The 24,386-nt window shown below is 41.1% G+C and overlaps 1 protein-coding gene across 2 annotated transcripts in view; it reads right to left on the reverse strand.

Moving 5' to 3' along the window:
• Positions 1-24,080, reverse strand: part of RAPGEF5 (Rap guanine nucleotide exchange factor 5) — a 225,194-nt gene extending 201,114 nt beyond the window's left edge. The window contains exon 1 of one of the 2 annotated variants that reach the window (XM_078059361.1): positions 23,738-24,080. In XM_078059361.1, coding sequence (XP_077915487.1) covers positions 23,738-23,968 — 231 coding nt within the window. In that variant the 5' untranslated portion in view covers positions 23,969-24,080. The remainder of the gene's footprint in view (positions 1-23,737) is intronic. The other variant, XM_078059362.1, reaches the window with a different exon arrangement.
• Between the last annotated feature and the right edge of the window lie 306 nt (positions 24,081-24,386).

Below are 24,386 nucleotides of genomic sequence, written 5' to 3' on the forward strand. Positions count from 1 at the left end.
GTGTTCACCCCTCCTCTTTCAGCATAATTACTGTAAGAGGTACCTTCATAAGGGGTTTCATTTTCAGAACTCCCTCAATTTTTAATCAAACTTCATTTTAAAGACCTACAACTGTACTCTTTCTGCTTTCTATCTGTATGAAATTGGGTAACAAATGTATTATCTTCGCTAGATAACAAATGTATTAGCTCAGCTAGACTCAATCACAACCCTAATTTTTTTAAGAGGCCCCTTTCAAAGTATGTTAACACTCATAATCCGTTTCTAGATGAAAGATCAAAAGCTAGTAATGTGCCCCACATTCCAAAAGTAGGTGACTGAGGAATTAACCAACACTACATGTACGAATGATAGAGGGGAGACCTTTTGTCAGGGTGTTTTTACCACTCAAAAGGGTTTTACAGTCCTTGCTTATCTAGAAACACCATGCCCCCCTCTACTGCCCATGCTCCTAGTCTTCCTCCGCCCACATTCTTTCCTTCCCTTCCTACTCCAGGTACATGATGAAATATTATGCAGCCATACAAATAGTTTAACGAACTTGTAATACACAGAAGTATTTTGGTGAAAAGTGAAAAAAAAAGTAAAACTGAATAAACAGTAAAGGTCAAATACACTTAAAAACCAAATAGAGGGGCACCTGGCTGGCTCAGTCGATGGAGTGTGCGACTCTTGATCTCAGGGTTGTGAGTTCAAGCCCCACGTTGGGTGTAGAGATTACTGAAAAATAAAATCTTTAAAAAAGAACAAATAGAAAGGAATATGCCAACATATTTCCAATAGTAATGTAATAGATTACTATTAGTAAGTTTTGTTTCTATCTTTCCAAACTTCCCATTTTTCTATATTAAATATATTACTTTTATAACCAGGAAAAAAAGCTGCTGTAAAAGATAAAATCTCCACTTATACCATTATCCTCCACCTCCAACCCTATAAAGGAAAGGCCAGGTTACACAGATGAAGATGGTGACTCTTCATAAATAAATGATTAAGAACATAACTACAGTCAGAAAGAAATCCAAACTTAAGTTAGCTCTAACCAAAATATATTCATGGGTTTGAGGAGAGTGAGATAAACCGTGGTAAAGAGCCAAAAAGATAGGATGGAGTTAAAGATTCTGCTGGAAGGATGTTTTTACCCATTTCCCCTTTCTGCTTATGGATCCCCCATCTCTGCCTGCCCTAAAAAGAGAGGAGCATGGGGGAGGCGCATGGAGGTTAAGCAGAAGGAGCCCTCTGTGACAGAAGACAGTGAGAGACTACAATGGGATCATCTCAAACAGCACAGCAAGACAAGATGGGGCAGCCCTTCCGTTTCTAAGTGCCCTTGGTGGGCAAAGGGTATCAATTTCCTCTGCCCAAAGTTCCTACTCTAATTAATAACATCAGTGTTCAGAGTATCTGTTTTGTGGACATTTGCTCAAGTTTTTAGGATCACTTTCTCTTGCCATTAACCTCTGAATACTCAGAACTAACAACATCTAAAGAAAAAAATTCAGGAAGTAAATACCCCAAAGTCAAATATCAATAATTTCTGGGTTGCCCATGTTTGAATTTGTCTGTACACAGCCTGGTTAGATATCAGCTTCCAAGGGAAGAATGTGAGACACTCAATGGACTATGCTAAGATGAATACGTTTAATACATGATATGAAGCCACATGGTCAGTGTACTTTCTAATAAAATCTAAACTCTCTCTCTGTCCCAGAGAACAGGTACTGTATTCACTACTCTCAGATACGAAACTGCACATTAATTTTTTTAATTAATCATGATCCTCCATGTATAGGACACTGACTCCATCAGAGCCATAAGCAAGAATTTAAGTTTTAGTTCCAGCCTAGTGGCCTTCATGGTTCATCACACTCCTCCCCGAGTCCTGAGTGACCCTTCTCCAGTCACATACTAGTGTCAGTACTCGTAAACCAGGGCGCAGATAGAGACGAAGTTCTTGACCTATGGCAGGAAAATTGGATTTAAAGAGTCTTTAGGTAATTTTTCACATAGATCTTTCACTGAAGGTAAGATTAAATCACTAAGATAGTCATTTTCAAATCAGTTCCTAAGCTAGGTTGAAAACTATTTTAAAACTCATTGATGGGGCGCTTGGGTGGCTCAATAGGTTAAGTGTACGACTCTTGGTTTTGGCTCAGATCATGATCTTACTGGTCATGGGATGGAGCCCCACATCGGGTTCTGTTCAGAATCCATCTAAGACTTTCTCTCTCTCTGCCTCTGCCCTTCCCCCAGGTTCCTTCTCTCTCCAAAATAAACAAATCTTAAACACACACACCTCTCATTGATAGAATATATAACTTAATTATACCAAAATCTTTTCAAAAAACACAAGATTGAAACCTTTTCATTTTTTCTAAGAGCTATGCCCCTCTTCAGGGTATGAGTCTTGCAGAAGCAGCTTGGTATTTCTACACCATTTTGAGTTGGATATTATTTGTGTCCCTTGGAATAAAAGACCAAGACTTGTTTAAAAAATAGTTAGAAGAGCTACTGAATTGACCAAGAACTTTCAAGAAAGGAGTACATTCAGCAGTGAGCAAAGAACCATGGTTTTCCTTCTATTACAAATCTCAAAAGCCATGAATTAAAAGACACTTGTTTAGAATACTGAAATATTGCTAAAAGCATACTTAGAATAAAGCTTTTCTTCCTCTGGCATTAAACCCACATATGATTCTGGAGATTGGTTGCACAACAATGTGAATGTGCTTAACACTATCAAATACTAGAGAAAAGATAAGATGGTAAATTTTATGTGTATTTTGCCACAATTAAATATTTTAAAATTTTAAGCCATATTTGATAGACTTTGAAATTCCAAATTTACTTAAAACTAAATCTGCAACACGAAGTACATAAGCACGTAACAAAAGCCATACTATCCAGGTTGAAGGTTCTCTTCCAGGCCACTCTCACTTTGCCTCCGTACCCACGCCATGTGGAGATTTGGCCTTGCCAGATCTGTCTTAATTTCAATGATGTTTTACATGGCAACGGTTGGAAATGTAATCACAAGCAAATGAAGCTCCAGGAGTTAATTAACACAATTGTGTGCCCATGTTTTCTTCTTATGACTATATTTAAATACAGCACAAAGGTCATCATTTAAATAAAGCCTTAAACATGAAGATAAAAATGAGAACTGTTCCACCTGTGGGGTACAGAACTTTGCTCGTTCCTAGCAAAGCACTTTCTCTCTCTACTCTCACCCACATTCCAATGCTAACAAAAGGTTTTCAAAAGGTGATCCCCATTTCTTATTCCTGACTATATTTGACATACATGGGGAAACTTATTTTGAAAGCTTTTCAACCACAAATTAATGCTATGACTCACGGCAGGCAATTCCTTTCACAGAATTCTCACTGAATGTATCTCAAGCTGGACAACAAACACTTCAACACAATCACAGTCCTATTAACCATCAGGTGATGCATTAAATCTTGAACCACCTTCTCTCTGGCTTTCTCACACCCTTCTATGCCTGAGGGAGCAACCAACCCACTACAAGGTGAGTCGACTCAACTGGAAGAAGCTGTGACTTTTTTTTTTAAACCAATGCCTTTCAAACTTTTTTGACTGCCACCCACAGTAAGGAGTACATTTTATGTGATGACCTAGGTCACACAAACGTATGTATATATGTAAATAATTGAAACAAAACACTTGTATTCACTCCCTTCTACTGCCCACCAAATGAGATACACTCTGAGCCTGTTATTTTATATATATTCATATGAAATGTTTCATTATGATTCTCCAATTGCCAATGAAACTTCCACTTTATTTTAGCTACCAGAATCTTCAAAGTATTCACATAAATATTTAAGTACTTACATTTTTACATATTCAAAATCAGGCTGAACCACAGACTATACACCTAGATATTATGTGCGTGTTTATGTGAAGAGAGAAAAAGAGACTAATCTACTAACCTTGGGACCCACAACAGCATATTCAACACATGAGATATATTAAGTCGTTGATTTTTTTTTTAAGTAAAGCTTCTCTAAATAGACTCTACTCTGGTTTGCCAGAATAACCAACCCTTAAACTTCTTACTTAAAGTAAAGGCTATTTCAACAAAAGAATGTATAGTGTAACTTTCTTTGAACCAAACTGAATAGGAAAAACAATATGTATTGCAGAAATCTTCTGTTCTTTTAAAAATTATTAATATTAATAATATCAATAGCGGTGTTAATTATTAAATATTAATATGCTTAAATATTAATGCTACATTTTTACAGGGGGGCTATAAAAACCTTCATGGAGGTAGGATGGTTTATCTTCTACAAGAGTTTCCATTTTGGCTGTTTCTTCTTTAACAAAATGACAGGAGGAAAGACTAAAGCAGATATTAATAATGATCATGAAAACATGGTATCAAAAAAAAAAAGACAAAGTGGCAGAAAAAATTTACTATACTAACCCTAAGGGTAGTAAAGTAAAACTAAAGTCCCAACAGACTATGATCTTTATGTCTTCTGCTGTGAATAACGTTCCAGAATCGACGTTTCTGAGGGAACCACAACTGAAACAAAGCCCTTGAACAAAGGTTGGCAATTTGTGATAAGGGAAAAGCTAGCTTGAGCAAAGAACAGGTTGTAGGCATGGAAGGAAAGTCTGCAGCCTAGAGAGCAACCTAGCATTATGTTTAGCAGCTAAATGCCAATACATACACAGGTATACACACCAATTCAATTAGAAATACTTATCAGGCATTAATATATATTTATTATTTATCAGCCACTGTTTCAAGCACTTTTTGCAAACCTTAACGCATTTATTCCTCATAACTGTCCTTGGGGGGGCACAGAATGATTAGGTAACTTGCCTGCGGCCATTCAGTTGGTGAGTGGCAGAGAAACCCAGGCTGGTTGGTTTCAGTGCTTTTCATCCCTACGTTCAGTGGCTTCTCTCTGTAAATGTCCTGGGTTCCTGCCCCTTTTGAAACCTACCCCTCCAGTCTTCTAATAATTCTGCAGGCTGACCTGCACTCCAACATCCTTCTAGTAATTTCAGAGTTGGTTTCTCTTGTTTGCAATCAAGACCCTTGACTGACTCAGTCCCAAATCCAATTATAGAGACAAGCTTATGTGAACACAAAAGCCTCCACTGTACTCTGGCCCAATAACAAGTCAATTACCTGAGGAACAGGGAAGGGGGAGGCATATTTGTCATGTAAATGAGCCAAATCTTCATCTAACAGGGTGGGAAACAACAGCCATGGTGAAATTTATGAAAGGAAGAAACAGTGGTGTTTGTTACCATCACCTTCAAGCAGGAGGAGGTGGATTTCATGTGAACAGCTACAGAACTTCACAATTTTCTACCTGAGCCTACTGTGAAAAGCAGCTCTGAGTATCTTCTGGCCACAGTTCCCTGGACTTCACACAGAAACTTAAGAACTGGAAAGAGTCAGGAGTGGTTAAAGGAAATAAACACTCCCCTCTATATCTAGTCAGTTGCCTCTCTTCCCACATAGGCTATCATCTTCTACCTTACCTTCCCCTACTTAACCCAAGGTTGGCTGTGAAGGCAGCTGGTACAAAGCTTATCTGGCTTTGAAGGTGGAGCCCTGGCACTGAGCAGATGCAGCCTAAGGACAAGGTATAGGGAGGGAAGGAGGGAAGGGGGTGGGGAGGCTTCCGTTCCACCTGCTTGGAGGCCACAAGGCAGCCCCAACTCTGACAGGACCACCAGAATGGGAGCAGACTGCCATAATTTAGTTCTCCTTCCCAGAACCAAAAAATTGAAACTTCAAAAAATGTCCTAAAGATAAATACCACCCTTAGTCCTTTAAAAAGCATCCCCTTTCTTCTTCCTTCACATAAGGTGACTTACACGCACAAGGACAATTTTTCATTCAAGCACACCAGCTTGCACGCACTCGCGCTCTCTCTCCCTCTCATCATTTCTGAAATAACAGTCTTGGGAATCTAAGACAGAATACAGATAATCTTGGGTCATAGTTTGGACAGAGTTATATTCCTCTCAAAATCAGAAATTTATTTTGAATTCTTGCTGATTTTTAGCTGCCCACGAAACAGAATGGACATCACTAAATCCCAGCATCCTGTCCTCTCCAAACTCTGACTTCTCATCCCCAAGACCTCCACCATGTCAGACCCTGGCCTCTGTCACTGGACTATAGCCCCCTGATTCCCCTGCCTTCAACCTCTCCTTTCTCCATTCTGCACACCACCCACCTACACTGATCTTTCTAATGTTTTTGTCAACTGATGGTGACTGCCACCTGACATCTGTTAGATCATGTCTACATATAGTCTCAACTTTATTCTGTCCCCCAAACCCACATATGTATCTCATGAAGTAGTTTCCAAATGTCATCATGAGGCACAAAAAGAATAAGGACAATGTGGCTAGTCTTCTATAAAGCTGTATTTATTTACTCATGAAGAGCAGTCCTTTAGTAGGGGGTTGTGTGATTTTTTTGCTTTTGTGTTAAAATGTCTTTCTCTTATGAAATATAAGACCTACTGAATTTTTTGCACCCTTACTTGGCAAAATGAAGTCCAAAGTCACAAGTTAGCTCTCACTTTTTATTTTTTATCTTATTTTATTTTTTAGAGGTGAATCTTTGTGACTTTTTACTTATTTATTTTTAATTTTTTAATTTGAGTATAGTTGACACACCATGTTACATTAGTTTCAAGGTACAACATAGTGATTCAATTTCTCTGTATGTTATGCTATGCTCACTGTTCTTATTTAAAAAAAAATTTTTTTTACTAGGGCATTAAACACAAAGTCTGGTAACCTCTACAGTACACAGGTTTTCCATGGACATTTTCCATTGCTGATAACAAGGTTAATACAAAGCCAAACTCAAAGTTACCTATCATCTTCCCTCAATTTACGAGTCCAACCCTTTAACCCTGAACGTGGTTCCAGCCAGGCCCATCCCTCAATGTCCCTATTACACGCCATGTTCCTTTCTGCCCTGACCTGTTCTTAGGTCTTCCTTACCTATTATTCTTACCAACTAGTTAGTCCTCAAATCCTACCTCTACCCAGTAGTTTCCTTATATCTTACTAATCAAGCTCAATCTCCTTTCTCCTCATAGTATATACCCTCTAAACCAATTATTCTAAAATGAGCTGTCATGACACCCTTTGCTTAGGTGCTATATGCCACAAGAACTTTATTATTCGTAAGACAAGTACTGAGGTTTGTGAATAATTTTTTTTTAATCAAAGCAGATTGATATTCTAAAACATTTTTTCCCAGTATACTTTCCTAAGTGGGCAAACCAGAGGTGAAGAACAACTTCATGTGTAGCTTGGTGGAATTCTTATGAGAAAATCAATCCACTAGTTGTTGATCAAGAATTCAATATACCCCTGGAATGGTCAAGCATGTGAGCACCACCACCGTACTTCATGTGTCTCATGACAGAGGAAAAATCTGAGAGCCACTGGACTAAACCAAGAAACATTGTGGGAGAGGTATTTGATCAAAGTTCATGACACGAAGAGACAAATCTTCAGTCCTGGCCTGTCACACTTAAAAACAGTAAGCTTCTAGAATTCAGGAATCCTATTTAATATCTACATGCATTAGTCACTCCAATACTTGCTACGTTTAATTAAATATTACAGGCAGAATCAAACAAGTTTCTCCACCAGACTATGAGCTCCTTAAATGATCCTCACTCTTGCTCCCCTAGGGAATGGTAGCTGGCACATTATAATACTGAATTAAAAAGTGGTCATGGTTTATAGGAGGAAATACATGTAAATATACAACCTTGTGTACAGTTTAGAGGAACTCTAATGGAACCCCCACCCATGTGCTCAATAAGTATTACTGAGAATCTATTATGCTCTAAGCAGTGGTTTAACTGGTTGAAAATACAACTATGTGTGAAACAGACAATAATCCTTGTCCTTGGGTAGCTTACATACTAGTGGTGAAAGACTGATCATAGGTAAAACAAATAAGCAAATTATCAACTATTTATGTTAGAAGGTGGAATAGGAATAGGATATGGGAAGGAGATAGATGTTACAATCCTAAACAGAGTGGCCAAGGGGCTTCATTAAAAGAATGGTCTTTGAGCAAAGACTCAAAGCAAGTGAACGGTTATCTGAAGAAAAACGGGTTCAGACCTGCAAAGGCCTTGATGTAGGAGCATGCCCAGTGTGATGAAGCACCCGCTGGAAAGCCAGTGGGGCCCAAAGCAGTGAAGGAGAATAAGAATATGGCTTTATTAGATTTCAGGATGAGACTCTTCTCTTGTTTATAAAACAAATTCCTTGCACCGTTACCACACCACTCACATTTATATCTAATGTAAAATATGTCAGAATCTGTGGGCAAATCAAAGTACTGTATATGTAACCTTCATTGCCTAATAACTAACCTTGATTGTTATTTTACGCTTGCCTTTATTCCTTTCATACTGTAATAGCGAGTTTAATTTTTAAGATCAAAGAACTGTCAGTGGCATAATTGCTCAGTAAAAGTAGTTTTTGTTAAGTCTTCATTAAAAGATACCTTTGTGTTGCATTTCATATGAACTAGCAGATCTGTTCTATTGCTGACAGCTTTCATTTCTTTTTTGAGGTCTTAGAGAAGAGAAAGCCTATTTCCTAGAGCTGTATCCCACATTATGAGTTTGGATGTTATACAGCACAAAAATAAAATCAGATACCACCCTTACCAAGGTAATGTAGATCTGAAGCTGGCAAACAACAAACCCCAGCCCTATGTCACCTCTACTCTTAAGTTTTCCTCTCATCTCCAGGCTCAGGGAGGTTCTGTAAAACTAGATTTAATACTATTAACATGTTTATCTCCCTTGTTGGCCTTAAGACTGGGATTGTGGCTTTATTCATTTCTGTATTCTGAGCTTCTGATGCTTAAGGTAGATGTTACTAATATTGGTTCTTCTCTTCTTCATCAAAGCTCCTAGAAAGAGGATACTTTCCCAGTGCTTTGAAATTAGTGAGGTAATAGGATTTGCTCTGGCCAATGAGATATGAGCAAAAGTCACGTCAGGCAGAAGCACTGAAATGCCGATGTGAAATTCCCCATTCTTTCTTCACAGGTTGTAGTCACTGTGGAGGGTGATGACACAGAAAGGTCCTAAGATGGAAGCGGAGCCACCATATAGAGGACAGCTACCCTGGGGAGTGCCCAGACTCACAAAAGGGTCTTTTTTGTAAGCAATAAATAAACTTTGTTGTGTTACGCCAGACAGATTTTTGTGTATTTTTGTTACTGCAGCAAAACCTAGACTATCCTGACTGACAAGTCAGATAGTTCTGTATAACACAGATTTTTAGAAGGAAGGAAAGATACCAGGAAATGCCAAAGTGGGGATGACTGCGCTGGGCGGCAGTCTGGGATGGGAAGGGCAGGTGCTATGTTACAAGACGCTGCCTGCAGTGAGAGAATAATGAACAAAATCATTAATCCACTATACTTGGTCTTCTGTTTAGCCTTGTACTCCCAAAGCTAATTGCTTACATAGAAGCTTCTACATTTATGACAGTCATCAAGAAATGAAATGGGACTGGGGTGGCTCATTCATTGAGCGTCTGCCTTCGGCTCAGGTCATGATCCCAGGGTCCTGGGATCTAGCCCCGCATCGGCTCCCTGCTCAGTGGGAGGCCTGCTTCTCCCTCTCCCTCTCCCCCTGCTTGTGTTCCCTCTCTCACTGTGTCTCTCTTTGTCAAATAAATAAATAAAATCTTAAAAAAAAAAAAAAAGAAATGAAATGGGTTTTGAATTTCACAGTCCTACTTCTTCCGATAGCAATGAAATGGGTTTTGAGTTTCACAGTCCTACTTCTTGCTGACAGCTTTCATTTCTTTTTTGAAAGAGCAATACCTTCTTGTATACATCCTTTGACCAAAACAGAAGTCCCTATTTAAAGGATGTAGTTTTGAAAATGTAATGCTAATCAGCAATCAATACAATTATAAATTCTCCATCCCACAATGCAGACCAGTTAGATAGTGGTTACCCTTGCAAAAGTTCTTCTTCTTTTGGGGTGGGAGGTTGGGGGAAGGGGAGAGGGAGTAAAGGCGGGAGGAGGAGAGAATGATATAAATGCTGTCAATCACCTAAAAAAATTGAAGGGAGGTGGGATGAGGACTTCCCCGAGGGTCTAAACATAATTCTCTTTAACATGCAAAAATGGGCTGAATCACCCCAACTCCTAAGAAGAGCATCTGGTATCCTCTTCCATATGAAACAGCCCTCAGCGGGGGCCAGGTAACCAGTAAAGGATGAAGAAATAGGAGGGCTGTTCAGTGAAGCAAGGAAAGCAAATAGGCCAAGCTAGTTCACAGAAGACGTTCTGGGCAGACAGCCCACCCACAAAGCCTTAAGGGAACAAAGGTTGGGAGGGAAGGAGGAGAAGAAAACAGGGATGATACAGCCAAAGGAAACCAGACCCAAAGGAAGATGGATAGCTATTCCAAGGGAAGTGAGTAAGGAGATGGTCTTCAAAAAACCAGGAGAAAGGCTCACCAGAGATTTCTTGGGGCCAACCCAGAGAAGGAGATACTAAAAAAAGTTAGAGCTCCTTCCCCAGTGAGGGGGATTGGAAGGACTTGTGCTCTAGACTAGAGATGGAAACAAGCAAGCGCTGGAGACTAGAAAGCCTGCCTGACTGGGGCGCAGCCAGCCCACTCCTCCACACTGAGCTCCTCTCTGCTGTCTGAAAAGGATCTGGACTCCCTCACCAGGGTCATTTGCACTGGAATCCCTCTTACTCCCTCTGGTCAGTTTCCACTAGCAGGTGCTCACACACCACCACTTCTGGGCAGTCCTCATCTTGGGCTCCATCCCCTTCCTGGCAGAGCAGGGCTCCTCTCCTCTGTGCCCAGCCACCAAGCCTCAGTGGATGACTGACCAGAAAGGACGGGAAATGGAGGAAACACGAAGGGCTCGTACGCCTTCAATCTGTGCCACACTGGGTAACATGAGGGGATTCATTATGATTTGCCTCAATTATATGAGGTCACAGCCCCAACTCCGTCACACATCCATGTTTTCCAAGACGTAAATATATGAAAACCCAGAAAAAGGGACAAAAATTCTAGAGTTAATTTTCCCTCATAGAGAAATTTATTTCTTCCTAAAAAATTTCAACAATAAAAAATTTGAAATCGAGAGGCTGTTTTGTCTTTAAGTGTTTCACTGATTAACACACAATATTTAGATGTTGGTAGCATTCCACCTGTACTACCCGAAAACGATCTATAAAGGGTGTGAAATAGTTTTACCCTGAGCATAACATTTCAATATAAAAGAACGGATAAACACACAGAATTGGTATGAGTTTGTGTTGTTGCCTTGCTTCATGGTGAGGTTACTGAAGAAGATGACTTGGCTGAGCACCAAAACCATGAAAAATGGTTTTTATCTTATTGACACGCCCACCACTGGAACCCCTGGGCAAAGGAACTGAAGGTGTAATTATCCTATTCAACTGTTTGTTACTTTGTGAATGCAGTGTTCCCAGGCATTTCAGAACATGTTCAATATACTGCAACAAAATTAACCAAGATCAAAGTACCACATAAAGGTCTTATAGCTCCTACATAGACTAGCAATGCTAAGGGTGTCTGAGAAAAAGGCAGGGGCAGGGGAAAAAGAACAAACAACCAAAAAACAAAAGTAAGGCAATCATAGAGAAGGGATGTAAATTCTTCATGTAAAAGCTTCTCTGATTCTGAACCCCAGCCATCCAAATGCATGCACAGGAATGAGGCAGGACGGACACTCTGTCATATTCTAGCACAAGTTCTAGCTTCCTACCGGGGACCTCACAGGACCTTCTGTTGAGCCCAGATCACCTTAGAGGCCAGGCCCCTTCCCTGCATTCCTCACCCCTCATCTTCTACTTAAACTTCAGGGGCTAGAGGCTGGATTCCTCGCCTCAATCACTGCCAATGTCCCCAAGACTATCCCTTCTACTGTCACTCTTCCCAACGCTGCTCTTCCTTGGGCCCCTACATCAGGCAAGGGTCCTCTCAGCAAAGAGCCTATCAAAGATGTGCAGGCAAGGTTCAGAGACCCCACAGGAGATGTTGCAGCACACAGGGGCCAGAAACAACAAGGCTTTAAAAGCCATAAGTGGGAGGTACTAGGAAAAGACACAGTTTCCCTGGAGGCTGGAGAGCACCCAAGCGATTGAGGAGTGACTGCCCTGTGGTAGCTAGTTCTAGATGGTCACCACCATCACCACTGAAGAGAAGGAGCACAAGGGACAGATACTGCTGACTTCTCTCTCCTGGCCTTCCATTGACTGAATCCAAACCAAAGTCCCCAGTGATGAACACCCAGAGGCAGCCTCCAAGGTTCAGAGCAGAACAAAAAAGGGTAGAGAGTACATGGGATGGACAAACAGGAGAATCAGCACAGATGCCATAAACTCTTTGTTTCAAATGTTTATCACTTCCTTTTTAACTACCAGTCACTCTGTAGAAACCAATAAGGGGTAGTTTCCAATATTATTAATTGAATAAAATTCTCACAGTCATGGTCCTCCATCTTGATTTGGTTTTCCATCATGGAAGTGGCAAACAGAAAACCAGGTAGAGTCCTGGCCTCAGTAATTTTCTGATTATGAAGGTCACCAAACTCTTGCAGCCCTTTAGACCAGTGCTTCTAAGTGTGGCCCATGGACCAGCAGCATCACCTGGAACTTGACATAAATGCAGATTCTTGGGCCCCACCCATGCTAGAGACTTTGATTCAAAGTCTGTAAGTGTGGGGGCCCTGGAATCTGTGTTTTCACAAGCCCTCCAGGGATTCTCAAGTATGCTAAAATTTGAGAGGTCTTCTTTTAGCTTTAGAGAGCTAAAGACAGGGACTTTAGGGAGTCCACAGATAACCTTACAGAGACCCTTGGACTAACCAGGAGTCCAAGCTACAGAGCCCTTCACTCTTTTAACTTCCTCACTATGATCTTCAGTAAGACAGCAATGTTTGAGCCTCAGTTTTCTTAGTCAGTTGCTATCAGTACAACCAGTAAGAGCTCTTTCAGCTTTTCAAAGGGATTGACCTTGGACTCCCTCAGATCTGTTATTTCAGACAATGATGTTGATGATGATGATGGCAATGACAACAGTGGCAGCCCACACTAGGTTTTCTCTGCATAACTACCTCTGTCTTAACAGCCTTCACATACTAATTTACTTAGTCTCACCATCCTATCTTTGCTTCACAGATGCTGAGGTTGTGGCATATAAAAAAACTCAGTAACTTGCCTTTGAATCCATACAAGAAAGGAATGCTTTATTCCAGAGTTATGAAAACAGGAAAATAAGAATGTATGTGAAAGCATTTTGTAAATGTAAATCATTATATAAAAGACAGCAGAGTGAACAGCCAACTACTAATGAACTGAATTTGCTGGGTTTTTTTAAGCTCAAAATTCATGAGATATTCAAGGTAGATTAGACTATGACTAGATTGCTTTTTTTTTTTTTAAAGGAGTTATGTGCCAAGAAGAATAGGAAATGTGAATGCTTCAATGGGTGCTATTTGAAGATTTGTGATAAATTTAAAATAGTAGAGGAAAACAAATATTGATGCTAATTTGAGGCAGAGAAACAGCTTTCAGTGATGACAAGAAATAGCAACAAACCTCTTATCTGAAAGAAGATAAAACTTCCTGGTAAGATCTCCCCGGACACAAAGGGTTGGCTGTCATAAGTTCTCTTCTGATACCTCTCAGAGAATTCTGTTTATGGCCAAACAATTTAATCTTCTAGAAATAGATTTATAGATATGTTCTTTTTACTCTTTTCATGACAGATTCTTGATTTAATCAGATTCTTCCTGCATCTTCAAATACTCTTTCTATATGCATTATCTTCCCCCTCCCCAACTCAAGAGATATGGTGAATATTAATGATCCATCTTTCCATCTGTCTAAGATAGGTCCCAAAGTGTTCTGGGGTTCAACTGGCATCTCAGTGGAAAAAGACCACTTCTCTGACCTTGGTCAGACAAGGAACAAGAAATGAAAACTGGTCCCCTATCCATACACTATGGATTCTCATGATAGAGCAATGGTATTCCACTTTAGGGACAGAAACTCAGAAAGGTTATTTAACTTATTCCAGGTCATACAGCTATTAAGTGACAAACATATAGAAAACTGTTTACTATGTCACAATCAAGTTCTATTTTAAGAGATTGAAATAGGCATAATACTTGCCCTAGTTTCTAAAAGGTATCATCACACATCTTCCCTCCTTTTTTTTTTTCTACCAAAGAAGATTTCATACCTATATATAAATTCGCACAAAATGATGGAGTGAACCATTTGTAGTGTTTGTTCATTATAGTCAATATTTAGAGTGTTAGACCAAACAGAAGTGATAAGCTGTTCACTTCCCACAACAGTAACAGGAGAGAGTAAAACAAATTTACAGTCAGCACCAAAGGTGTAAGCGTTGAGCAATCACAAGTATTTGCATGTACACCTCAGAACAGCTGCAGGTAAATGATTTGACAAGGTCAAATTCAACCGAATAACAAAACCACCAATGGGACTGGAGTTTAAGTTGCTAGACCAGTTAGAAAAAAAATACAGGAAGACAACCAGCTAGACTGCAGAAGCCCTGGTTTTCAGAGCTCTTTAACTTTAGTAAAGCTTTTTTCTAAGACAAATAGTGCAAAATGAAAAGCATTTTTATAAGGGAGAAGCCAATGCCTCATGAACAAAGCAGACAAAATTTTAAAAGTTTAACTGAGTCACAGGAGGTAAGATCTGCCAACTCACCACACAAAGTGGTGACTCAAAGACAAGTCTAAATCTATTATCATTTCAGTATATTCATAGTTCTTAGTTAAAAAAAATAAATTTATATAAGAAGTTTAACTTTTAAATTTTACTTTAAAAAACCTGTGAAACCAATAAATTATATAACAAATTGTATAATAAATTATGTAGTTATATAATATACATTATATACAATAAATTATAAATTAAAGTGTAAATATTTAAATTTTAAATTAAATTTAAATATAATTTTAAAAATAAATTATAAATTATATATAATCACACATAATATAAATTCATATTTATATTATATTGTATATAAGAAGTTATATATAAAACATAGAAATATAAAATATATATATATAATTTCACTTAAAAGAATTTCAGTTTCTTCAGTCTTCAACATTACTCTGAGACTATCCATGCTTTTTGTAGGTAAATATTAAATTTATTCTCCCCTGACATTTAAATTATTACCCAAGCAATATCAGTGTTCATATAAATTGTTAATATAATCTTAACCCACATTTTTCACACTTCATAAATAGACACGGTTGTGTTTATATGCACCTTTTAAAGCTGTGATTTACTTCGATATTTCTAAAAATAAACTATGCAGCTACACTTAAAAACTAAAACATGACTTACTATAGTCCCTTTATTCTAAGATACCAAAATTTTAAGACATACCATCAATTTAATAATAGCTTCACAGGGGGAAAAAGTATCCCATTAAATGCTCACATGAATTCTAATATACATCCCTATTTCAAAAGCGTTGAAATAAAAAAGAGAGACTGTAGTTAAAGTAATACGTTAATTATTTCATTTAGAGAGGGGATACGGCAGAATAGGTAGACCTCATAATATGGAGTCTGTCTTCCTGGGTTGGATTCCTGGCTTCTCTACTTACTGGGTGACCTCAGGCATCTTCCTTAGCCTCTCTGTACCTCATTTTGGGAGATACTAAAATCTGCACCTCTGTACCTCTCTGTTCCCCTCTTTGGGGAAAAAAGAAGACAAGGAGGGTAACTGCCACACGAGGTTGTTAGGAGTACTCCAAACAATCCCAACACCACAAGTGTGATATGAGGATTTGTTGAACAGTAACAGTTATCACCACCACCACCACCACCACCAGGGTCCACGGAAGCATTTGCTACATTCAGAGGCGAATAATTTCTAATTCAACACACTGATAAAATACGTTAATTCAAGGAAATATTTACTGACAACTGAGTGAGTGCTTAATACTATGCTAAATGTTTAGAAGTAAAGATAAAAAGTAAAATAATTATAAAACCATGGTGGTACTCTCTAGAAGACAGAGTATGGAAAGGCTTTTAGAGGGTCTGTGGTGACCAGGGATCAAGATATCGACAAGCCCTCTGAAAAGAGATGCAAAAAGTACATCTACACGTGCATTTTTCTGGGGTGCTATCTTTTGACTCTTAAAAGGGCCTGGGATAAAAATAAATAAATAAAAGTTAAGAGCCATTTGCCTCAGGTAGTAATACCACATTAAAAGGCAAACATACCAAAGTTTAATTTTATTAATATATTTGTATATTCTCTATGCTTTTATTCAATTGTAAATGGATTCAGTTACTTTGACAAGTATGCACACTTCTTACTTCCTGAAGTTTCTTAAACAGCAAACAAGCTGCCATCAGGAACCCAAATCCTGGGTTACAAGAAACTCTTCCTTTTTTTCTTCATCTTCTAGACATGCCAGGAAAGGAACCTGCTTGCTTTATAAATTTCCGAGAGCATTTGTACTGGGGAACTAGTCAGCTTCCAACCCTCCTGGGAAAACAATGGCTTCCGGGATGAGTCATGCCAAGCCTTCTTTCTTGTACAATGGCTGGTATTGCTGGAAGATGCAGGACAGCTGCTGCCCAAACCATTGTCAACCCTGTGAGTAATTAAAGACTGATCCTGGAAGCCATTACTGGAGACACCGGAAAGAAAATGAGCTATGTTTTACACTACCTTGAAATGTCTTGTGCATCCACTCTTTCAGTATACCACAGGCTATAATTATGTCAAAGTCTTCGACAACAGGGTATCGAGCAAAGGCCATAGTCTTTGGAATCAGACAGTCCTGGGCTCCATTCTGCCTCTCCTACTTTCTAGCTGGGTGACCGTGGGAAACCTACGTAACCTCTCTAGACTGTAGTTTCCTCAGAGGTGAAAATATGTCCTGTCTTTAGGGGACTATTGACATCCTAACCTGACAAAGACATGCCAGTATCCACAGGGGTGTCTGTAGCCCATCCCTTTTTCACATCCATTTATGAATTATTTATCACAATAATAATTGACCACAAAAAATTAAGTCATTGATTTTAACTACTTTGCCTTCACATGAAATTTTCTAACTTCTCACGAACTAGTTCTAGATCACATAGCATTACTGGGATTATCGGTATTCCTAAGAAAGGTTGTTATGCAACATTGAGAAAAAAAAAAAATCACAAGTACTCAAAGTCATCACCAGTGACTTATCTCCCACCTTTCCATCTATTTTCAGCTACACAAGTTACCAATTACTGCCAAGTCAATTTAAGAAACAGGGCAAATGTGAAACAGAATATTTTGTTATGGTACCAGTATTTAGCTACCACCTAAGATATTCACTATATGTTAGGATACTATGTTTTTTTAAAAACATGAAATCTGACATTGCATACAAAAGCAAAATTTTTTTGTTACTAGATTCCTATAAATATGTCTATAAATGTCAATTTGCCCAGAATAAGCATCTAGCTGGGGAAGGAAAAATTTAAGCTCCAATGTACCCCAAACTTTCCATACATTGTCTCTCTTCTCGGAAAAGCTTGACCCATGATGTATGTCATTCTGGAGGAAGAGTGGAGGCTTGGAGAACTCCAAGAATAACTAACGCAAGGATGGAAACCCAGTTTCTGAAGCCATAGCGCAGGTTCCTTTCCTTGGATCTAACTATGTAAACAAAGCCTACGCCAGGGGTCAGAGGAGAGACAAAGAAAGTAAATATGGCATTAACTTGCCACTGAGGTCTTTTACTTGAATTTACATGAAATTAAAGTAGAATGAATCTATAATTTCTTTTCTTTCTTGTGAAATATTTTTAGAGGTAGTATTCGTGGAGTTTTACTTTATTCGTAGCCATGGTCAACATAGGTTTATAATATCAAGGTTTAAGCTGGTACAAAGTCAATGTTTCTCAAATAAGATCATCACGTGTCCCTCATATTTGATCTGACTCACCTTCCCTGGAAGATGCATGCCTCCCTTAATGGCCCTGATCTCTGGCAGGCTACCATAAACAGATAAGAAAAAAGTAAGCAGGTGAATTCACAAACTTTTTGTATCAGCCTTGATCGAGGTGGCCCTGGGTGACTTTTGCTTATGACACACTGAATGCTACTTTTAATTTTAGTCAGTATTAGTTACCATTCACCTATAACCACAATATTTCCCCCTTCTCCCTGCCCCCGCACCCACTAGGTCTATCACAAGACTCGGAGTGCTCAAATGAAAGAAAGATTAGCGTCTGGCATTATCGACAGCATTTACTGACCACTCTCCGAGTGGTAAGGTAATATAGTACTCTCGGGTACTGTAAGGCTAATTAATTTAGACTAAAATAGGCCCTTTGTCCTCAGTGCATTTGAGGAAAACCAGAGAGTCAATTCAGAGCAGAGACTATGTATGGAACCAGACTGGCTAGATTCAAACCTCCCTCTGCCTCTGTGATCTTGGGCAAGTTCCATCTCTGTTCCAGTTTCCTCATCTGTAGAATGCAGATAATAGCATTTAACTCCCAGGTTTGTTGTGAGGGCTAAATGAAGTCTGTGTCAGAACACACATGGCACATAATTAAGTGCTATGAGGTGTTAGCCATTGATTTGAATTTAAATACAAAGAACAAATTAAAATTATATGCTTTGCCTGTAAGATATGTTTACAAAATGACTATAAATCGGGCATACTGGTACAACTTGAAGCAGTATGTGTTTCTCAGTCAATAAGGTCTTAGGTCCAGCAGGGGAGGGTGTTAAGTCGCACCTAAAACACTCCAGCTTGGACAAAGGAAACAGGCTACCTTGTTCTTTTTTGAGAGGGAATCATCCGGGTAGAGACTACAAATGAAAAAGAGAGAACCTCATGCAGAGAGCCACTAGCTGTTCTTCCAATTTCTCAAGTTTGAAGAGCACCTGCCATGCCTCAGGGACCCTGCCTGAGCGAGAAGAAATCAGGGGAGAGAAGACTAATCCAAAGGCAGACTGTCACCGTTTGGTGAACAGTCAATTTGACACAATTGGTGAATCATTCTGTCTGCTGTAAATGAAACAGATTTTGAAGAGATGAAGAAAGTGGTAGAACACTGCAGAAAAGATCACAGCCGCCAAAGCCCAAAATAAGCCAGCAATTTGACAGTATATATAGAAAGAGGGAATGGTAGTTACCAGCTATTTTATTAGAGGGAGAAAATGACAGTCTTAGAAGCAGCCTGATGAGAAGAATTTAAGAAGAAACAAAAACTTAAGATGGAAGGCATAAGACCAAGGTAAAAAATAACGCAACCACTAAGAGAGGCAAAGGTTGGAGGGAAAAGGTTTTCAGTAAAAAGAATTAGGACTCTTTGGGAAAATGGCTGATTTCAGGTCTGGAGCAGGAAATGGACAAGATAAGCTTAGGGTATCTTGTGCCAAAAAGCAAGAAAGGCATCAGAGACTACTGGGGCCTTGTAAAAAGTATACAGCAGATAAGGACAACTTGCGGGTCCAAAAAAATATTGACTGCAATGGATTGAAACAAATAAATTGAGATCTATAAGTTCTTATAATACTTAAAGAAGAAAAACTCATTGATTATCATGGGAGATTGTTAGGGTACTCAGAAAATTGATAAAAGGAAAAAAATTAAGACTTTCCCTGTCTTTCCTACACAATCTGAATTTCAGGAGACCCAAAAAGCTCATGAGGGTAAGTTCCTTACAGACAGAATTCCAAATTATAAATGCAAGAGAATTGATAGATTTTGATCATCACCATTTTGCAATCCCTAACGAAATGGATCTAGGCTACAACAGTCTATGGATGTTACAATCATTAGGTGAAAGGTAGAAAGGTAAGAACCTACTAATCAATCTTAACATCTCCAAAAGAGACATATGCAGACATCATGTGTCTTGTGGTTGTGATACAACAGATTTTAACAGCACTATCTACAAAGGATGTTTGCCTTTGAACCTAAATCTAATCAGGCCTCTACATCTAACTGCCATATTATAGGAGACATGGGGAAGAGAGAAACAAGCTAAATGACACAAGTGAGAAATTGGCCCAGAAAATGGATCATTCTACCAGACAAATGACCTGTACTCTCTTTCTCCATCAAACCAATGGCATGAAAAAAGAAGGGAAGGAAGACTATTATAAAATAAAATAGATTTAAAAACCTAACAACCAAATACAATGTGTGGACCTTGTTTAGTTCCTGATTCCAACAGATCATAAATAAAAAGAGATCTTTGAGTTTATGTGAATATGGGAATCATATTAAGAAATCATTGTTAAGGAGCACCTGTGTGGCTCAGTCGATTAAACATCTGCCTTTGGTTTGGGTCATGATCCCAGGTCCTGGGATTGAGCCCCATGTCTGGGGCTCCCTGCTCAGCGGGGAGTCTATTTCTCCCTCTGCCTCTGCCCCTCCCCCTTTCTCGTTTTCTCTCCCTCTCTCAAATAAATAAAATCTTTAAGAAAAATCACTGTTAATATATTTAGGCATGAAAAACACCAGAAGTCTTTGTTTTTTGTTTTTGTTTTTAAAGAAAAAAGTCCTTATCAGAGAATGTAAACTGACACATTTATGAGTGAGATGATAGGATGTTTAGGATTTTGCTTTAAAATACACCAGCACCCACAAAAAAAAAGTGGGGAAGAGAAATAAATGAAACAAGACTGGCAAAATGTTAGTAAGTGTTGAAGGTTGGGTGTTTATCATACTATTTCTCATAATCTCCATAACACAGTTTTTAAAAAGTGACTGAAGGGTTTTGGTGGGAATTCAAGCTGTGCCTTATCTTACCACTCTTTTAGGAGATAGCTAGGGTCCTCCCACAAAGCTAACTGTAGTCCTTCCCCACTTAGCCCAAAGAGTGCAGAGTCTTGATCAGTTTGCATTTTGAATTCAATATGATTAGAAGTGACTACACCAAGGCACACAGGAGTTCTGCTGTATTAACCAAATGTCAGCTTCATTTTTCCAGGTAAGAGACAGCCTACAAGGCACATGGGTTGGGCAACACAACCTACAAAGAGCTTACTTGATGACAGTTGATGTCAGATTGTCCAGATTTGTGAGAGCCCAAGGCAGCATGGACAAGTTCCACAAGTATTCCTAAATTAAATCTTGGTCAATACAGAAATTGCAAACCTTCTTACCAACTTGTGTAATACCTAGAGCTGCTTTTTTTTTTTTAACCAGTGGTACTAAATTTGTGTTTATTTGTCCCTACAATCACTCAGCTATAATCTGGAGGTGCAGCCCATAAAATATAAAACTAAAAGTCCACAGAAGGATCTAAGCCATGATTTGTTTGCATGAGCATCTCTGATCTAATTAAAGGGCTAACCAGGTGACCCCAGATGCTCACCAGCTGGTATGGTAGACATTTTGCCTGTTTTTCTCTTTCCTACGTAAACCTTCTGTGATGGACTGAATGTCTGTGTTCCTTCAAAACTCATATGTTGAAGCCCTACCCCGGTGGCGGTATTTGGAGATGGAGCCTTTGGGAGGTATTCCAAGGCAGACTCGGTCATGAAGGTGGAGCTTCCATGATGTGATTAGTGGACTTATATTATAAGGAAGAGAGGGAAATCTCTCTTTCCATCCACGTGCACTGAGGAACGGACAGAAGGCAAGCCAGGAAGAAAGCTCTCACCAGAAACCAAGTCTGCTGGCACCTTGATCTTGACTGTCTAGCCTCCAGAACTGTGAGAAAATAAACTTCTATTGTTTAAGCCACCCACTCGATGGTATTTTGTTACAGCAGCCTGAACAGACTAATACAGGTACACATTTCACCTGTTTTTTTCTTTCTTTCAAACTCCTTCCTATCTCTGTTAAGGAAGGTTCCAAAGTCACAAAGGTGGTTCCAAAGCCAAAGGAAGGGGAAATAGTTGAAAAGTACGGGTTTCTAACATTGGAAATTTTGACAATCTTTCCCCAATAAAAAACTGGCCATGCACGATGAAATGTGTTTGGAATGTCCCAAAGTAATATAGTATCAGGATCAAAGAAGGGTTAATGAACTATGTATTATTAGAAGTAACCACATTCAGAATAATTAAGAAGAGCAAATATGTATATTGGCAAGGCACACAACATCATCCCAGGCAGCAAGAAACACAAGCCTTTATGCAGATGAACACACAGATCTATTTATACAGAAACCTTCAGCAATTCCCGTCACAGATTGTCTGGCTGCCCTCACGTCTTCAGTATTCTGTGCCATGAAAAAGTAACTGTCAAGGATAATAGGAACACAATTTGACCTACTTTTCCCTAGATTCTTGCAAAGTCTATAACTCTGTTTCTTGTGTTTATTTAGCTATCACATCTTTGGGACACATTCCCTCGCTTTCTTTGCAGACAATCTGGTATGCCCCACTTTAAGGTCACTTGTGGGCAATTCCTTAACTCCATTGCTCATGGACTTTAAGACGTCCTACATCCAGCTAATCCTCAGAATATCCTTCTGAGGTAGATCATGTACAGTCATCCCTGCATTGGAAGGAAAATGGGTAAGAAAGCCAAAACACAACCTGGAGAGGTTGAAGACCTACACCAATTCATACCCTTCTCGCCCAAAGGAAGCCACACCAAAACAAAGGTTTCTCTCCATCTCTCACGTTTCCACAAACCTATCTTTGTAAGAGCTACAGGTCCTCCAGCAAGGAAGGTCTTCTTTTAAAGCAGGCAACCAAGACTTCAATTTATTACAGCCCCCCAAAAATCTACCTTGTTGCATCTTCTCAGTAAAGCCTGCTTAATGGTGACAAATTCTAAAGAACTGACTAGAACCTACCAAAGTTGCCCCAAAGCCCTGCTGGGCAGGGGAAACCCAAGTAAAGTCAGCCCCTTGGCCTGAGGCCTCAGCAGGGCCTCCTGAGAGGCTTGTGGAAGGTCCCAGGAGAAAATCAGCGGGCCATCCCGCTTTTCTTAACAAACAAAACATGTCCGACCTGCTCAGGCCATTAAATGCACGTAGATGCACAACCAGGGACACTCCCTCACCAGGAAATCATATCTGAACACACCATCGGGAAGTCAATATTTAAGATCTGGCGGGGTGGGGGGCGCGCACCCTCCCGCTCAAGGGAGCGTCACCAAGGACTAAGTGCTGGAGACTCCAGAACCCAGGAGCTAGAAGCTCGCCCGGGAACTTCCAACTCCTGTGTCTCCACCTCGGCGGTGGCGGTGGTGGTAGCGGCGGCCACAACCAGACCCGCTGCCCAACGCTTGCCACCGGGCGTCCCAAACAAGCTCACACGTCTCACGCCTCCCGCGAACTGGGCTCCCATTTGTGGGGCCTGAGGCTTGCTGTCGGGACAGGGCTGGCGGACTGTGAGGTCCGGGACACCTGCAGCTTCCCCTCTGGGGAGAGGCAAACGGCCCTTCTTCCGGCGATGCCCACGGTCCGCCGTTCTACATCCAGGCGCCCCCGGGTTAAGTCAGGTGCATCTGGGGGAAGGGGAAGCCTTCGCTCACCGGGGGTGGGGGGCGCACCCCCCTCGACCCCGCCGTCCCGGGACCCCGCAGGAGGGCGCCCCTTCCGCCACCTCCCCAACTTCCAGATGCCCCCTCTGCGGCCCGGGAGAGTGGGCGCGGGCTCCACGTGCGCGCCGCCCGTGCCCACTCGGGCCGGGCGGGTCCGGGCCACTCACCCGGGCCCCGGCGGCGCTCCGCTTCCTCCGCAGCGTGAGCCCGCTCCGCAGCAGCGCCGGCAGGTCCCTCAGCCGCGGCCGTGGCGGCGCCGGCGGCTGTTCGCGCTCCTGCTCGCGGGCGCCGGGGCTGCGGCGCAGGGCGCCGTCCGCCGCCGCCACCGCCGCCGCCGCGGCCAGGGCCGGGCTCTCGCACGGCGGCTGCATCTTGACGGAGCCCACAGCCATCCTCATGCCCTGACGGCGGCTGCGGCGCCGGCAGCTAGTCTCCCCCGCGCTCGCCTCCGCGCGCCGTCCGCGCCTTCGCCAGGCAGCGAGAGGGCGCGACTGCGGCTCGGGCGCGGGGCGGGCTGCCAGCCGCTGCCCATTGGCGCGCGCCGCGGCCCCCGGCAGGCTCGGCCCCGCGCACCTCCCCCTCTCCGCCCAGGTGCGCCGGGCCCCGCCCCGCCCCGCCCCCTCCGGCGGCTCACCTCCGCCCGCCGCCGGGCCCCCCTCAGCCACTCCCGGAACCCAGGAGGAAGGGGTGGGACAGCTTGGGCACCCGCTCATCCACAGGTGCGGGATTCCCAGAATCCTCCACCAAACCCACTCTAATGCCCATCCCACCCCACCCCCAATTCCCTTGAGGCTGAAAAGTCTCCCTTCACTGCCT

Source organism: Halichoerus grypus, chromosome 12 (genome assembly GCF_964656455.1).
Source record: "Halichoerus grypus chromosome 12, mHalGry1.hap1.1, whole genome shotgun sequence".
In the NCBI taxonomy this organism is placed as follows: domain Eukaryota; kingdom Metazoa; phylum Chordata; class Mammalia; order Carnivora; family Phocidae; genus Halichoerus; species Halichoerus grypus.